The sequence below is a fragment of the Hemiscyllium ocellatum genome, chromosome 5 (assembly GCF_020745735.1).
Source record: "Hemiscyllium ocellatum isolate sHemOce1 chromosome 5, sHemOce1.pat.X.cur, whole genome shotgun sequence".
NCBI classification, from domain to species: Eukaryota; Metazoa; Chordata; class Chondrichthyes; order Orectolobiformes; family Hemiscylliidae; genus Hemiscyllium; species Hemiscyllium ocellatum.
This window is the reverse complement of record NC_083405.1, coordinates 137,879,676-137,898,523: the sequence shown is the minus strand read 5'-3', so window position 1 is coordinate 137,898,523 and position 18,848 is coordinate 137,879,676. Positions and strand designations below refer to the sequence as shown.

General features: G+C 46.1%; 1 protein-coding gene across 3 annotated transcripts in view; it reads right to left on the bottom strand.

The window, feature by feature from the left end:
* Window positions 1–18,848, bottom strand: part of zgc:86598 (STKc_CK2_alpha domain-containing protein) — an 84,158-nt gene that overhangs the window by 41,288 nt on the left and 24,022 nt on the right. For all 3 annotated transcript variants that reach the window (XM_060825671.1, XM_060825673.1, XM_060825672.1), the window contains exons 2-4: window positions 6,956–7,093; window positions 4,786–4,897; window positions 3,264–3,365 (exon numbers count right to left, since the gene is read on the bottom strand). In XM_060825671.1, coding sequence (XP_060681654.1) covers window positions 3,264–3,365; window positions 4,786–4,897; window positions 6,956–7,056 — 315 coding nt within the window. In that variant the 5' untranslated portion in view covers window positions 7,057–7,093. The remainder of the gene's footprint in view (window positions 1–3,263; window positions 3,366–4,785; window positions 4,898–6,955; window positions 7,094–18,848) is intronic.

The window sequence follows — 18,848 nt, the reverse complement described above, 5'->3', positions numbered from 1 at the left end:
CTATTCCTGTAGAAAATGACAACATAAAGATCAAAGCAAAAGGCTCTGCAATCTCCTCCTTAGCTTCCCAGAGAATTCTAGGATAAATCTCATCTGGGCGAAAGTGAGGACCGCACATACTGGAGATCAGACTCAAGATTAGAGTAGTGCTGGCAGGCGAATCGACATTTCAGGCAAAAGCCTGATTTCCCTCCTGCTCGGATGCCGCCTGACTTGCTGTGCTTTTCCATCGCCATTCTAATCTTGACTCTAAATCTCATCTGGCCCAGGGGATTTATCTATTTTCACACTTTCTAGAATTGCTAACACTTCCTTGTGAATCTCCAGCCCATCTAGTCTAGTAGTCTGTTTCTCAGTATCCTCAACAATGCTGTCTTGTTCCTGTGTGAATACTAATGAAAAATATTCATTCAGCGTCTCTCCTATCTCTTCAGACTCCACGCACTACTTCCCACTATTGTCCTTGACTAGCCCTAATCTTATCCTAGTCTTTCTTTTATTCCTGACATACCTATAGAAAACTTTAGGGTTTTCCTTGATCCAACCTGCCAAAGACTTGTCATGTCCCCTCCTGGCTCTTAGTTCTCTCTAGCTCTTCCCTGGCTAACTTGCAACTCTCAAGAATCCTAACTGAGCTTTCATGTCTCATCCTAACATAAGCCGCCTTCTTCCTCTTGACAAGAGATTCAAATTCTTTAGTAAACCACGGCTCCCTTGCGTGACCACTTCCTGTCTGCCTGACAGGAACATACTTATCAAGGACCCGCAGTAACTGTTCCTTGAACAAGTTCCACATTTCAATTGTGCCCATCCCCTGCAGTTTCCTTCCCCATCCTCTGCATCCTAAATCTTGTCTAATTGCATCATAATTGCCTTTCCCCACAGCTATAACTCTTGCCTTACAGTATATACCTATTCCTTTCCATCGCTAAAATAAATGTAACCGAATTGTGGTCACTGTCACCAAAGTGCTCACCTACCTTCAAATCTGACACCTGGCCAGGTTCATTACCCAGTACCAAACCCAATGTGGTCTTGTCCCTTGATAGCCTATCTATATACTCCAGCATCTGCAGTACCCACTTTTTCCCATCTACATACTGTCAAGAAAAACTGACCCATCTAAAGTACTCAAACTATAGCGTTTCCAGGCAATATTTGGAAAGTTGAAGTCCCCCATAACAACTACCCTGTTACTTTCGCTCCTATCCAGAATAATCTTTGCTATCTTTTCCTCTACATCTCTGGAACTATTCAGAGGCCTACAGAAAACTCCAACAGGGTGACCTCTCCTTTCCTGTTTTTAACCGCAACCCATACTACCTCAGTATACAAGTCCTCAAACGTCCTTTCTACCACCATAATACTGTAACAATAACACACCTCCCCCTCTTTCACCACCTTCCCTGATCTTACTGAAACATCTAAAACTGGAACCTGCAACAACTATTACTGACTCTTCTTTACCCATGTCTCCAAAATGACCACAACATCAAAGTCCCAGGTACCAACTGACGCTGCAAGTTCACTACCTTATTCCGGATGCTCCTGGCATTGAAGTAGACACACTTCAAACTACCTTCCTGCCTGCTGGTACACCCCTGCGACCTTGAAACCTTATTCATGACCTCAGTACTCTCAACCGCCTGTAAACATTCAGGCTTCACTAACTAGATACTGAGAGGCATTTACAAAAGCATTCTGAGCCAATATTAAACAGGTTGGGGTTCTGCACAAATTACTTTAGAACAATGACAGGTGACCTCAGAGAAACACATCAGAGTTCAGAGGGGCTTGATGGGGTAAATGCTGAGAGGATGTTTCCCCTCATGGGAGAGTTGAGGACCAGAGGGCACAGTCTCAGAACAAAGGGGCAGCGATTTAAGACTGAGATGACGAGGAATATCTTCTCTCAGAGGGCTGAGTCTCTTTGGAAATCTTTGCCACAGAGTGTGTGGGAGCAGAGTTCTTCTGCATATTTAAGGCTGAGATTGATGGCATCTTGATTAGTTGGGGAATGGAGGGATATAGGGAAAGGGCAGGAAAGAGGACGTGAGGAATGTGGGATCAGCCATGATCCTACTGAATGACGCAGCAGGTTCGAGGGGCCGAATGGCCTACTCCTGTTCCTTCTGGTCTTATAGTGATATGAACACCAGGAGGATCACAAACCAGGATGTTATAAACATATGAGTTAGGAGCAGTCGGCCACTCAGCCCTTCCAGCCTGGCTCCACTATTCGATAAGATCACAGTGACCTGATTACTCTAAATTCCCACCTAGTCCAAATAACCTTTCACCCCCTTGCTTACCAATAATCGATCTCTGCTTTACAAGTATTTAAAGGCTCTGCTACTATCACTTTTTGAGGAGACAAAGATTCACATCCCTTGGAGATTTTTTTTTCCCTTTATCTGTCTTAAATGGGCAACACTTTTTTTTTTTAAAAAGTGTCCCCTAGAATCTCCCAGGGGAGGAAACATTCCAAACATTCCAGACTGGCCAAAGAAGTAAAATCCCAGGGGATACAGGGCAACATGTCAAATTGGGTTAATGCCAGGAAACGAATACTAATAATCGATGGCTGTCCATGCAATTAGAAAGCTGTTTCAGGTAGTGTTGTGTAGGGCTCAGTGTTGGGACCCCTGCTGGTTTTGGACACAGTAATGATCTGGATTTGAACATGGGGAGTACAGTTGGGAAATTTGTGGATGACAAAAATTAGTTGCATAATGCAGAGGATAGTTGCAAGCGCCAAAATAATAGAAGGCTGGAATTCAACTGTGGTACGTGTGAGGTAATGCATTTAGGTAAACAGTAAAAGGGAAACCAGTAGATAAAGTGAGAGATCTTACTATGCAATAGCACAAGTTCCTAAAAGTAGCAGCACAGGTATGAGAGGTATAGAATGCTCTCCTTCACTGGTGAAGGTACAGAATACAGAAGTAGGTATATAATGATGAAACTGTAGAAGACTGTGGTGAGTCACAACTGGAGTATTGTGCACAGTTCTGGTCACATTACAGGAAGGATGTATTTGCCCTGGACAGAAGCCAGACAAGGTTTACAAAAGTGTGGCCAATGCTGGCAAATTGTAGCTACAAGGAGAGATTGGGTTGTTTTCTTTGGAACAAAGTAGGCCAAGTGGTGACATGATACGAAAGACCCGCGATGGTTGGAAGGCAGACAATAACCCTGGTTTCTCAGCCTGCTGTGAACCCAGAGACTTTAGGAAAAGCCTCTTGATAATGTTCAGTACTCACCACTGGGTCTTTTACTATGTCTAGCAGGTTTATGATGTTGGGGCCCCCACGCAAGTTCTCTAAAATTTTTATCTCTCGCTTTATTTTCTTCTTTTTTACAGGCTGTGGAAGCAAAGAATTCAGTCAGCGTTCGCACAGGATTCACAAAACAAGCTGAACTTACATTAAATAAAAAACGAAATAACTGCAGATGCTGTAAATCAGAAACAAAAACAGAAGTTGCTGGAAAAGCTCAGCAGGTCTGGCAGCATCTGTGAAGAGAAATCAGATCAGTTCGAAGGAAGGGTCACCAGACCTGAAATATTAACTCTGATTTCTCTTCACAGATGCTGCCAGACCTGCTGAGCTTTTCCAGCAACTTCTGTTTTTGTTAGCGTTTAAATTTAACCCTGCTGACAAAAGACACATTTCTGAAGCTTGTGTCTTACATTCATGCAGGACTAACAACGAGAATGGCAATTTTTTAAACAATCACAGCTACTCTTAACTACTGGGGGAAAGGATGCTTATTGGTTGGCAAATCAATTCTGATTGGCCGAAGAGAAAGTAGCAGCAATCTGAAGACTCCCCAAATCCCAGGTAACACAAGCACTGAATACATGCAAAAAGCCCTTCTCTGCAAACAAAGGCACATGTTCGTGCCTTGCATCGTATCAGAGACCACGGGAACTTCCCATCCAGTGCATAAGCCTACAGCAGCTACTAGAGTAATGGTATGGCTACAGATTCCATTCCTCAGTATTGGCACCGTGGCTCAGTGGTTAGCAGTGCTGCCTCACAGCACCAGGGACCCAGGTTCAATTCCTAGCTCAGGCAACTATGGATCACTGTGGAGTTTGCACATTCTCCCCGTGTCTGCATGGGTTTCCTCCAGGTTCTCTGGTTTCTTCCCACAATCCAAAGATGTGCAGGTTAGGTGAACTGGCCTTGCTAAATTGCCTGTAGTATTCAGGGATGTGCGAGTTAGGTGCATTAGTCAAGAGTAAATGTAGAATGATAGGTTAGGGTAATGGGTCTTGGTTGGTACCTGTTTGGAGGGTTAGTGTGGACTTGTTGGGCCTAATGGCCTGTTTCCATACTGTAGGGATTCTATGATTATCGTCACTGCTGGCTAACCAACAGGTGTGGTGGCAGACTAATCCACAGGAGATTCCCCAGGTAAAAACAATGACTGCAGATGCTGGAAACCAGATTCTGGATTAGTGGTGCTGGAAAAGCACAGCAGTTCAGGCAGCATCCAAGGAGCAGGAAAATCGACGTTTTGGGCAAAAGCCCTTCATCAGGAATACAGGGCTTTTGCCCGAAATGTTGATTTTCCTGCTCCTCGGATGCTGCCTGAATTGCTGTGCTTTTCCAGCCCCACTAATCCAGAAGCAGGAGATTCCCCACTCTATCCCCAGCCCTTTCTGGGCAACAGCTAGACTGAGAGAGGGAAATCACCATCAAGGGGGCAAATTAAAACACGAGGAACGAGAAGCAGATAGTTACGATCATTTAGTGCTGTTAGACAATTAACACCCACCTTCAGTATTTTGACCACTACTTTCTCATTGTTTGTGATGTTGATGGCTTCAAAGACTTCACTGTACTTTCCACGACCTAATTTCCGAACTAACTGATAATCGTCTTGATTGCTGTGTGAGAAAACAGAACAACATTCAAATGAGTGGTCAGTCAGTCACTGGTCACCACCCTGAGCTGTCACGTTGCAGCTATATGGGACAGTGGGAGAACAGGTCAGAGATCTCTGCAGTTATCACTCGTTCTGCATAAAAGCCTCCTGCTTGACAGCTCCAGCACTCGGTTGCTGGTACTGAAAGGGACAGCAGAAAGGTGTGGGGGACAAGTTTAGTTCAGTGGCTGGAAGGCTGGTTCATGTTGCAGAGTCACACCAGCAGTGTGAGGTCAATTCCCACACTGGCTGGTGTTATCACGAAGGCCTCATGTGGGAGTGTCCATGCGTGCTCAGTTGCAGGCAGGCTGGGGATTGGTGTCCTAGGGGAAAGGCAGGGGTCGGGCACCAGACAGGGGCATGGATACCAGACAGGGGCACGGATGGCTGTGCCTGTGCCTCATTGGTTCAGCCAGCATTTGTTGTCCATCCCTAATTGCCCAGAGGGGATAAGACTGTGAGACATAGGAGCAGAAATTAGGCCATTCAGCCCATCGAGTCTGTTGTTATTCAATCATGGCTGATACATTTCTCAGGGAAAAATCAGGACTGCAGATGTTGGAGATCAGAGTCAAGAGTGTGGTGCTGGAAAAGCACAGCAGGTCAGGCAGCATCCAAGGACCAGGAGAATCAATGTTTCAAGCACAAGCTCTTCATCAGGAACTTATGCTCGAAATGTGAATTCTCCTGCTCCTCGGATGCTGCCTAACCTGCTGTTTTCTCCCGGTGCCACACTCTCGACCCTGATGCATTTCTCAACCACATTCTCCTCCTTTTTCCCCGTAACCCTTGATCCCCTTGACAATCAAGAACCTCTCTGTCTCAGTCTCAAATATACTCAATAACGTGACTCCACAGCCTTCTGCAGCAGTGAATTCCATTAATTCCCCACTCTCTGGCTGAAGAAGTTTCCCCTTATCTCCGTTCTAAAAGGTCATCTCTTTATTCTAAGCTGTGCCCTTGGGTCCTCATCACTCCTACCAATTGAAACATCTTCCTAACAACCACTCTGTCCAGGCCATTTGCTATTCTGTAAGTTTCAATTAGATCCCTCCTTCCCATCTTTCTAAACTTCGAGCATAGACCCAGAGTCCTTAAATGTTCCTCATATGTTAAGCTTTTCATTCCTGGGACCTCCTCTGAACATACTCTTGGGCCAGTACATCCTTCCTGAGATATGGAGCCCAAAACTGCACACAATACCCCAAATGTGGAGTCAAGGTCAGTTAAGAGTCAACCACGTTGCTGTGGGTCTGGAGTCACGTGTAGGCCTGACCAGGTGAGGATGGCAGTTTCCTTCCCTAAAGGGCATTAACAAACCAGGTGGAGTTTTCCCCAAAATTGACAAGAGATTCATGGTCGTCATTAGATTTGATACTCCAGGTGTTTATCGAATTCAAATTCCAGCATCTGCCATGGTAGGATTCAAATCCCGGTCACCAGAACGTTTCCTGGGTCAACCGCGCAGCGATACTAAAACTAGGGGGTGGATGTGGGTGAGAGTGTGGGCGCACAAGAGGAAAGTGGGGGAGAAGATCACTGAGTAATTGGGAGCAGCCAAGTTACAAAAATTAGCAACCTGAGATTGGGGTATTAGATCGGTATTAATCCGAGATTAATTAATTGTGAGAAGACAAAGAGAGGGAATAATCAGATTCCTTTCACTGGTTGTAAACAGTTATGGATAGCAATAGGAGGCCTCGGCTGAAAACACACACACACAGCGAGGGGGAGAGAGAGAGAGAGGGGGCTTAGAGAGTGGGGGGAGAGAGAGAGAGAGAGAGAGAGAGAGAAATAGAGAGAGGAATAGAGAGAGAGAGAGGGAGATAGAGAGAGAGATAGAGAGAGACTGGAGGGATAGAGAGAGAGAGACAGAGAGGGGGGGATAGAGAGAGAGGGGGGATAGAGAGAGAGAGGGGGATAGAGAGAGAGAGGGAGAGAGAGAGAGAAAAAAACAAGGGCACAAGGGAGCGTGAGAAAAGGCAACAGAGCGCGAGACACACACAAGAATTATTCTTACCCCCATTCAACGACGTGTGATTCGTAGTCCCAGTACTCACGGGGTCTTTGTGTGTTAACATCTGCATATACTCTGGCCCTGCTTGGGACCGGCCCAGACATGGTTCACCAGCAGCTGGAAAAGCCCTTGCTGTGTTACCTGCAATGCAATGTGAAAGGTTCATTTCTTTTCAGCGGTTGTCCTGTAAAGCCTCCCGATGTTCTCCAACTGGATTTGAGCAACTGCAGTAAAAAAGCAACTGATAACAGATACTGACAGGCAGCCAATGCAGAAAGCGCGGGGTGGGGTGTGGGGGGAGTGGGGAGTGGGGGATGTCAGGGTTAACATGGCCTGTGTGTCTAGCATCTCAGCCCCTGCACACTCACCAGGAAGACCACATATCGGTCAACAGAGAAACCATCGTGTGGCTCAGTGAGTGCTGCTCCTCAGAAATCCTCCGAGCCCATCTGTTGGCACCTTGCACAGTCCATTACACAGCAACAGCACACCTTGTTCCCACAAACAAAATGAGTTCTGTCTGGGCATCCAGCCATGCTCTCTCCTCACCTGGCAGTAAGTTCTACCTTACGACCACAGTCTTGTGTGAGGACTAGTGGAGAGGAGGACGGGTGAAGCAAAATAGAGATTGAAGACATGTGACCAGTGGGGACCTGCGTAGCTAATGAGAACGCCAAAGACTGGGGGCAACTAGGGATAGGCAGCAAATGCTGGAACAGCCACAAGTGAATTAAAATGTGGTAGGATACTGACCACCGCCTCCAACTGGGCCCCTTGAATTGAAACATGACAAGTGGAGTTTATCATTATGTTAACTAGAGATGAACTGTACCTTCAGATTCTCGCCTCAAGTTGCAAAACCGTCAATGAATACAACTCAATATGGAAACAAGCTGGGCGGCACGGTGGCACAGTGGTTAGCACTGCTGCCTCACAGCGCCTGTAGACCCGGGTTCAATTCCCGACTCAGGCGACTGACTGTGTGGAGTTTGCACGTTCTCCCCGTGTCTGCGTGGGTTTCCTCCGGGTGCTCTGGTTTCCTCCCACAGTCCAAAGATGTGCGGGTCAGGTGAATTGGCCAAGTTAAATTGCCCATAGTGTTAGGTAAGGGGTAAATGTAGGGGTATGGGTGGGTTGCGCTTCGGTGGGTCGGTGTGGACTTATTGGGCCGAAGGGCCTGTTTCCACACTGTAAGTCTAATCTAATCTAAGCTGCTGTTGGATACTATCACAGTGTTAGACCGTGTGATGGGGAGGTGGCTGGTGAGGAAGCTGCCTCCTTTTAAACCTCAGACACTTGGAAGAAAATATTTAGCCAAGGACAGTGATGGTCACCTTGTCTGCTTTCCTTCGTTCCCAGTCAGCCCTCTCTCACAGATGGAGTCCAGCCCAGCCTCACTCATTCAGATCATCAATGAGCTGCACTGTCACCCATTAATCCACAGCTGTCTCAGATTCCTGGTGGTCAGTGGGGAAATGGTGAGCAAAGTCTGGCTGGCTTTGGCAGTGAGGGACCCAGCTCAGATTGGTGGGGAGGGGAGTTTGAGCCCACATGGGGACTGTGGGCCCTGTGTAAGTTGGGGGTGGAGTAAACATGCCATTGTGGGGAGTACAGGCTGGGACTCTGGACAGATGAAGCAGTTAACGTTAGAGTGGTGCTGGAAAAGCACAGCTCAGGTAGCATCCGAGGAGCAGGAAAATCAACGTTTTGGGCAGAAGCTCGAAACGTCAGTTTTCCTGCTCCCCGGATGCTGCCTGACCTGCTGTGCTTTTCCGGCACCACTCGAATCTTGCTTTTGATCTCCAGCATCTGCAGTCCTCACTTTCGCCGAGGTGAAGCAGTTACTTACAGTGAGCTGTCCATGGCACACATTGCAATTTCTATTTAACTCACAGAACATAGAACATCAGATGCTGCCTGAACTGCTGTGCTCTTCCAGCACCACTAATCCAGAAAATAAAACATTACAGCGCAGTACAGGCCCTTCCGCCCTCTATGTTGCACCGACCTGTGAAACCAATCTGAAGCCCAGCTAACCTACATTATTCCATTATCGACACAAAGATACCCGAATGGAAACATACAGGAGCCTTGGATATCCCAAAGCAATTCACAGCCAATTAAATACATTTATAATGTAGCTGCTGCAGTCAATTTACAAATAGCAAGTTGTCACAAACAGCACTGAAATAAGTAACTCACTACAGACGTGGTTCAAAAATAGACAAAAGAGCTGAATTCCGGAGATGAGGTGAGGGACAGCCCTTGATGTCAAGGCTGACTCCACTGAGTGTGACATCTGAGTCTGGGAAAAAGGGCAGTCAGGGGGCACACTCTGTCATGGAGTCATCGATGTTTGTGGATGTTGGAGGTCAATCATCTCAGTCCCAGGATCTCAGCGAAGCCAGCAATACCCACAACACATCAGCAAATAGGAAAAACTGGATAATCCGCTTAAGGCATCTTGAATCCAATACTGCAGCCTCTGACAGTGTCCACTGAACCAAAAGCCCAGGTTCATGTCTCTCTTGTCACAATATGTCAGAGCAGGTCCATCACAAATATCTCCTTGGTGCTAGGACATCTTGCTTCATTAGGATCAGTGCCTTGGAACTTTTATGGCTAGCCCAGTGGGGAAGATGGTTCCTCATATTTAACAGCTTATCCAATGGCAATATTTATTGCCCATCCCTAGTTGCCCCTTGAGAAGGTGGGAAATGAGCTGCCTTCCTGACCCACTGCAATCCATAGCTGTAGGTTGACCCAGAATGTTCTTAGGGAGGGAATTCCAGGATTTTGACCCAGTGACAGGGTGGTGAGTGGTCTGGAGGGGAACTTGCAGGGGGTGGTGTTCCCATGTATCTGCTGCCTTTGTCCTTATAGATGGAAGCAGTTATGGGTTAGTTAGATGCCAATAAAGGAGGTTTGATGTATTTCTGCAGTGAATCATGTAGTTGGGACACACTGCTGCCACTGTGCATTGGTGGTGAAAGTAAAGCTGGTCAATGTGGAGCCAATCAAGCGGCTGCTTTGTCCTGGATGGTGTCAAGCTTCTTGAGTGTTGTTGCAGCTGCACCCATCCAGGCAAGTGGGGAGTATTCCATCACACCCCTGACTTGTGCCTCCTAGATGGTGGACAGGCTTTGGGAATTAGGAAGTGAGTCACTCACTGCAGTATTCCTAACCTCTGACCTGCTCTTGTAGTATTTGTATGCCTTTGTTTCCAGTCAATGCAGTCCCACAGGATGTTCATATTGGGGATTTCAATCATGTTAATGCAAGGAATGTTAAGGGGAAGTAATCGGAGCTAGGACACTCCTCTGAGGAACTCTTCCAGAAATATCCTGGAGCTGATAGGCTCCAACAATTATAAACATCTTCCTTTGTGCTAGATATGACTCCAACCAGTGAGTGTCCCCACTCCCGCACCGATTGCTACTGACTCCAGTTTTGCCAGGGCTCCCTGCTACCACACTTGGGACAAATGCAGCCTCGATGTCAAGGGCTGTCACTCGTACCTGTCCTCTGTCACCGTGTTCTGTTGTCCATGTTACAACAAAGAAACTGACATCCAGTCCAGGAATCAACCACATGACTGTATAATTACCTTGCACTCAGTGTCAAAACAGGAAAGCTGTCCGTTCACCCCACTTACTCCGAATAAACACAATACCACACTTGAATCTCCATCCAGATAGAAGCTTTTGCCAATTTTTGTTTGTTTTTGAGGGGGGAGGGGGGCATCCAGTCGCATGATAGCGAGCTTGGAATGCAGACAATTGGCAGGGTTCAGCCTGTTGGAGATTTAACCCTGGTCTGTGAGCAGGCTTCAAGCAGCACAGTCTGTAACGATCGCAACGGAGGGTGGGCAGTGTCACCTCATTCCTGCAAAGCCTGGCCAGTTCAGATAAGGGGAAGGTCATGTGTTTGGGTAACGACAACAAGGCAAGAAATTATACAAGAAACGGTAGGATGCTGAGAAATGCACACATATGAAGGTGGAACAAATTCGATTTCTGTGAGAGCAGGAAAGGGAAGGTTTTGGGGTATACATGGGGAGACCACAACCAAATCAGTCCTGACCTTATTGAAAGGTAGAGCAGGCTTGAAGGGCCAAATGGCCTATTTCTGCACCAAAGTCCTATGCATATCCACAGATCTCTGAAAATGCCCACACAAATAGATAAGAGGATTAAAAAATATGCAGCACCAAACCAAGGCAGTAAAATTAAGAGTTGGGGGGGTAGTGCTGGACATGAATAAAACACCAGTTCGGTCACAGTTGGAGCACTGTGAGAGAGGCTGGTCCCTGCACCAGGAGAGGCGATGGGCAGGATTTACCACAATGCTGGCAGGAATGGAGAATTTTAGTCAACAAGAAAGATTGGATAGGTTACAGTTATTTTCTTTGGAACTGAGGAGATTGAAAACAGATTCAATTGAAGTGCAAAATTTTATCAGGAATCTAGATAGAGTGGATAGATAAAGATAACATATGAAGCACTGTTGTAGGAAATGCCGCAGCCAATTTAAGGCCATTTAGATGTAGGAAAGAAGTAGGCCATTTGGCCCATTAAATCTACTTTGCCATTCAATGAGATTGTGGTTGATCTGACCATCCGAAATCCCAACAGAATTTCCCTCTAAGCCTGCACTTCCAGATAATCACTCAAGTGACATAGAGTCAGAGATGTATAGCACAGAAACAGACCCTTCAGTCCAACCTGTCCATGCCGACCAGATATCCCAACCCAATCTAGTCCCACCTGCCAGCACCCGGCCCATATCCCTCCAAACCCTTCCTATTCATATACCCATCCCAATGCCTCTTAAATGTTGCAATTGTACCAGCCTCCACCACTTCCTCTGGCAGCTCATTCCATACACGCACCACCCTCTGTATGAAAACATTGCCCCTTAGGTCTCTTTTATATCTTTCCCCCTCACCCTAAGCCTATGCCCTCTAGTTCTGGACTCCCCCACCTCAAGGAAAAGACTTTGTCTATTTACCCAATCCATGCCCCTCAAATTTTGTAAACCTCTATAAGGTCACCCCTCAGCCTCTGACACTCCGGGGAAAACAGCCCCAGCTTGTTCAGCCTCTCCCTGTAGCTCAGATCCTCCAACCCTGGCAACATCCTTGCAAATCTTTTCTGAACCCTTTCAAGTTTCTTAACATCCTTCCGATAGGAAGGAGACCAGAATTGCACGCAACATTCCAACAGTGGCCTAACCAATGTCCTGTACAGCCCCAACATGACCTCCCAACTCCTGTACTCAATACTCTGACCAATAAAGGAAAGCATACCAAACGCCTTCTTCACTATCCTACCTACCTGCAACTACACTTGCAAGGAGCTATGAACATGCACTCCAAGGTCTCTTTGTTCAGCAACACTCCCTAGCACCTCACCATTAAGTGTATAAGTCCTGCTAAGATTTGCTTTCCCAAAATGCAGCACCTCGCATTTATCTGAATTAAACTCCATCTGCCATTTCTCGGCCCAGTGAAGTCAATATAGATCACATCTACTGCTCTGCCCTCATCAATCCTCTTTGTTACTTCTTCAAAAAAAAACTCAATCAAGTTTGTGAGACATGATTTCCCACACACAAAGCCATGTTGACTATCCCTAATCAGTCCTTGCTTTTCCAAATACATGTACATCCTGTCCCTCAGGATTCCCTCCAACAACTTGCCCACCACCAATGTCAGGCTCACTGGTCTATAGTTCCCTGGCTTATCCTTACTACCCTTCTTTAAGAGTGGCACCATGTTAGCCAACCTCCAGTCTTCCAGCACCTCACCTGTAACTATCGATGATACAAATATCTCAGCAAGTGGTCCAGCTATCACTTCCCTAGCTTCCCACAAAGTTCTAGGGTACACCTGATCAGGTCCTGGGGATTTATCCACCTTCAACCATTTCAAAACAACCAGCACTTCCTCCTCTGTAATATGGACATTCTGCAAGGTGTCAGCATCTATTTCCCTACAGTCTATATCTTCCATATCCTTTTCCACAGTAAACACTGATGCAAAATACTCGTTTAGTATCTCCCCCATCTCCTGCGGCTCCACACAAAGGCCGCCTTGCTGATCTTTGAGGGACTCCATTCTCTTTTGTCCCTTTGGATTCTCCTTGATTCCATTTGCCAAAGCTATCTCATGTCCCCTTTTTGCCCTCCTGATTTCCCTCTTAAGTATACTCCTACTGCCTTTATGCACTTCTAAGGATTTACTCGATCTCTCCTTACATATGCTTCCTTCATTTCCTTAACCAAACCCTCAATTACTTTAGTCATCCAGCTTTCCCAACACCTACCAGCCTTTCCTTTCACCCTGACAGGAATATATTTTCTTTGGATTCGAGTTATCTCATTCCTGAAGGCTTCCCATTTTCCAGCCGTCCCTTTGCCTGCGAACATCTGTTCCCAACCAGCTTTCGAAAGTTCTTGCCTAATACCGTCAAAATTGACCTTTCCCCAATTTAGAACTTCAACTTTTAGATCTGGTCTATCCTTTTCCAACACTATTTTAAATCTAATAGAATTATGTTCTCTGGCCCCAAAGTGCTCCCCCACTGACACCTCAGTCACCTGCCCTGCCTTATTTCCCAAGAGTAGGTCAGGATTTGCACCTTCTCTAGTAGGTACATCCACATACTGAATCAGAAAATTGTCTTGTACGCACTTAACAAATTCCTTTCCATCTAAACCTTTAACACTATGGCAGTCCCAGTCTATGTCTGGAAAGTTAAAATCCCCTACCATAACCACCCTATTATTCTTTAGCGACCGCACCATTGACAAACTAGCAAGCACACCACCAGTGCTTCGCCCAGAGACTCACTGAAGATGTTACCTCGTATGGTGACAAAACATCTGAAACTGAACGTTCCAGCTCAGCGAGCAAACCTACATCCAGAACCTCACAATTCTCAAAACTCGCTAAGTAAGCAATGTCATACTAAGTAGGTACTAAAGGATAAACATTGGCCAGGTCAGAGGATAACGTCCCGGCTCTTTATACTTTCTCTTGGGACATGAGCACAGGCCCTAAAACTGTAACATGAGAGAAGGCCATTCAGCCCATCGAATCTGCTCCATTATGGTTATCAGATCACATCTGATCTGATAACCATGAAGTCCACTTTCCTTTTTCTCCAAAACCTTAGATTCCCTTAAGGATTAAAAACCTGGCTCTCTCAGCTTTAAATATACTTCATGGCCCATTCTCCACAGCCCTCAGAGGGAAAAAAAACATTCACAGATTCCCTACCCTTGATTCCTCCTCATCTTGAATTAGCTACTGCTTATTGAGATTACATCCTCTGGTCCTACACTCTTCCACAAGGGGAAAACAACTAGCCTACCAAATCCCCTCAGAAATCCCCTTATTGTGTGTTACAATAATGTCACCTCTCGTTCTTTTAAGTTCCAGTAATTTCAGGGCCAATCTATTTCAACACACCTCGTAAAACAATCCCCCTCTACCTGGAATCAGCCAAGTGAGTCTTCTTGGGACTATCTCCAATGTCAGTAGGTCTTTCCAGTGTCAGCTGTTCATCTGAATTTTTTTTTAATTCACTCATGCAATGTGGGTGCCGCTGGCTGGGCCCAGTATTTATTGCCTGTACCTAGTTGCCCCTTAAGAAGGTGGGGGTGAGCTGCCTTCTTGAAATGCTCAAGTCTGTGTGTTGTGGGTTGACCCACAATGCCCTGAGGGAGGGAATTCCAGGATTCTGACCCAGCAACAGTGAAGGAATGGCGGTATATTTCCAAGTCAGGATGGTGAGTGGCTCGGAGGGGAAGTTTCAGGGAGTGGTGTTCCCAGGTGTCTGCCACCCAAGTCCTACTAGATGAGAAGTGGTCTTGGCTTTGGGAGGTCCTGCCTAAGGAACCTTGTTGAAATTCTGAACTGCATTGTTTAGGTGGTATACACTGCAGCTTCTGAGCATCAGTGGAGGAGGGAGTAGATGCTTGTGGATGTGGTGTGGTGCCAATCAAGTGGGCTGGATTAGCTTGGATGGTGTCAAGCTTCCAGCATTGTCACCCAGGCAAGTGGGGAGTTTCCCATCACACACCTGACCTGTGCCTTGTAGATGGTTGACAGGCTTCAGGGATACAGGAAGAGAATTACTCATTGCAGTATTCCCAGCCTCTAACCTGCTCTTGTAATCACTGTATTTATCTGTATAGTCCAGTTCAGTTTCTGTTCAACAGTAATCCCCAAGATGTTGGTAGTGGGTAATTTAGAGGCAGTAATGCTACTGAATGTCAAGAGACAATCTAGCCACCATTCTTTATTAGAGGTGGTCCTTGCCTAGCATTTGTAGGGCACAAATGTTACTTGCCATTTCTCAGTCCAAGCCTGGATATTATCCAGATCTTGCACCATTTGGATGTGGAATGTTCACTCCCTGGGTTGTGCAGTGCTGAACATTGTGCAATATCACCAAACAGCCCTACTTCTGACTTTATGAAAAGGGCAGATCAGTGATGAAGGTGCTGAAAGCAGTTGGTGGTCAGAATTTCAGCAATGCCAGTGACATCGAGAGAGCATTTGATTCTCTTCCACTGGAGACGGACATAGCCTAGTGCCAATGCTGTTAGGCCCCAATCAGCCCAACGTCTGCTGCATGTGTGCACAGTGTCTCCAATTGGAATTATAACTCCATTTTTGAACTGGCTCTACAGTACTTGCTATTTTAGATCAAGACATCGCTGAGAATTTTAGTTATGTGCCAAGAGCATTCATGTGAAAATCTTGTGACAATTTGTGATCTTGCGTTTGCATGCATGCAGTTATAACTCCTATGTCAACACTGATGGTGGTAAACTGTCACATTGCAATCATGGCCTCCTACCAGTGCAGTAGCTTACCACATGTCCCAGCCCACAGCCAGATTTATATTCTTCAACCAAATTGACTCCTCCCTTTCTAAACTCCTGCAAGTCCTTCTTATGCTGAAAGAAAACGGAAACTCAACCTAAAAATTACAGCTGCTTCAAAATGGCACCTAAATGAAATCAGCTCATCTCTATCTTCTAATCTTTTACTCTGAAGATGACACAGTCTTCAACGTCTCTGATTAGTGGGTAATGTTGCCAAAGGGTTTTCTCAAGTCAACCAACAAGTGTCGCAGCATGGAGGAGGATATACAGACAGTGCAGAGAATGATGAGACCGTATCAGTCTGTCATACAGCAAGCTGTCGTGAGGTTTTCGGTTCAGCAATAACGATGGGGTGAAGAACCCCTTCTTGATACCTCAGCTGCAGGGGCACTCACTCTCTCAGCTTCAAAAGGTCCAATGTGAAAGGCCTTAGGGTTATTTCTGGTAAATTGTGAAATTGCACACAAGGCTCTCTGTTCCAGATGAGAGAGAAAGAAAATACAAGAGCCCACACTAGTCTTTTGATGTAAATGGCAACCGGTTTGTGGTGAAACTGCATTGCTTGTAATCACAATGATTGTACCAGCCAGTCTAAGGCAGAACGAACGCTCCTTTGAAACTCAGATAAGAATTTCAAAAGCCTGTTTGCTTGTTCCTGAAACTCAAAGTAGTGTCAGCAGCCAGGGAAAGCACTCTCTGAAGCTCCGGGAATTTTTCCCGTTCAGTCAACCACACAAACATCAGCAGGGAAGGAACAGCATTCTCCCCAGAGAGAAGCTCAGATTATTATCAGGCAGATTTCGGGAAGGGGACAAAACGATAAAATAAAGAGGGTAAGTCTCACGTGCACAACTGTACTCTTTCACTCTGAACTCCACCCGAGAGCCACCGCTACCACATTTAACCGTGCCTTTCCCAATAAAGGGAAACAACAAAGCAATAGAGTAGGGCAGTAATCTGGGTAATGGTAACCAGATTGTGACAGAAGGGAAAGAACACATCAGCTTGAAGAGTGTATCATCAGATAAGTCAGGGATTGCAAAAATGGTCTTGAAAATGTTTAACATCCTGTGTCACAATGCTGACAGAATTTAATATAATCATTGAATTTTACAGTACAGGAGGCCATTCGACCCATCTGGCTGTACTGGCTCCTAAGACCAAACAAAGAGATGAATTGTTAGCATAAATGGAAATAAATATGTATGATCTGGGAAGCATTTGAGACAGGTTGAGAGGTAATCAAAGGAAACCAGCCGATGTACCGTACTTGGATTTCCATGAGGCATTAGATAAGCTGCCACATTAAAGGTTACTGCATACGTATTGTGGCACAGGGAACAACTAATTAGCTCACCAACCCTTTACCTATATCAACAGGATGCAAGAGGTCAGGATTAATGGGTTATTCTCAGTTTAGAAAGTTTTAACCAATGGACTTCCACAAGGATAGTTGCTGGGTCACCAACTTCCCTGTCAGGCAAAAACCCTTCCTGATGAAGGGCTTTTGCCCGAAACATCAATTTTCCTGCTTCTCGGATGCTGCCTGACTTGCTGTGCTTTTCCAGCCCCACTCTAATGTAGGCTCTGATCTCCAGCATCTGCAGTCCTCACTTTTGCCTAACTTCCTCTGTCAGCCCCTTAGGATGTTTCTTCTTCGTTGAGATGTATTTCTGCCATCTCCTGAATTATCCCCGGAAACTCCTGCCAGCACTACTCTACCATATTCCTGTGAGGCTCTTTTCCAATAAACTCTGGCCAACTCCTGCCTCATGTCTTAATAGTTATCTTTACTCACACAAATGATTTGGATGCGAGCATAAGAGGTACAGTTGGTAAGTTTGCAGATGACACCAAAATTGGAGGTGTAGTGGACAGCAAAGAGGGTTACCTCAGATTATAAGAGGATCTGGACCAGATGGACCAATGGGCTGAGAAATGGCAGATGGAGTTTAATTCAGATAAATGCGAGGTGCTGCATTTTAGGAAAGCAAATCTTAGCAGGACTTATACACTTAATGGTAAGGTCCTAGGGAGTGTTGCTGAACAAAGAGACCTTGGAGTACAGGTTCATAGCTCGTTGAAAGTGGAGTCGCAGGTAGATAGGATATTGAAGACGACATTTGGTATGCTTTCCTTTATTGGTCAGAGTATTGAGTACAAGAGTAAAAAATGAGGTCTGCAGATGCTGGAGATCACAGCTGCAAATGTGTTGCTGGTCAAAGCACAGCAGGCCAGGCAGCATCTCAGGAATAGAGAATTCGACGTTTCGAGCATAAGCCCTTCATCAGGAATAAGAGAGCGAGCCAAGCAGGCTAAGATAAAAGGTAGGGAGGAGGGACTAGGGGGAGGGGCGATGGAGGTGGGATAGGTGGAAGGAGGTCAAGGTGAGGGTGATAGGCCGGAGTGGGGTGGGGGCGGAGAGGTCAGGAAGAGGATTGCAGGTTAGGAGGGCGGTGCTGAGTTGAAGGATGACGTTTCGAGCATAAGCCCTTCATCAGGAATAAGAGAGAGAGCCAAGCAGGCTAAGATAAAAGGTCTTGTCTCAGTCGGTTCCCTCAACTCAGCACCGCCCTCCTAACCTGCAATCTTCTTCCTGACCTCTCCGCCCCCACCCCACTCCGGCCTATCACCCTCACCTTGACCTCCTTCCACCTATCCCACCTCCATCGCCCCTCCCCCTAGTCCCTCCTCCCTACCTTTTATCTTAGCCTGCTTGGCTCTCTCTCTTATTCCTGATGAAGGGCTTATGCTCGAAACGTCGAATTCTCTATTCCTGAGATGCTGCCTGGCCTGCTGTGCTTTGACCAGCAACACATTTGCAGTATTGAGTACAAGAGTTGGGAGGTCATGTTGCGGCTGTACAGGACACTGGTTAGGCCACTGTTGGAATATTGTGTGCAATTCTAGTCTCCTTCCTATTGGAAAGGTGTTGTGAAACTTGAAAGGGTTTAGAAAAGATTTACAAGGATGTTGCTAGGGTTAGACCATAAGACAT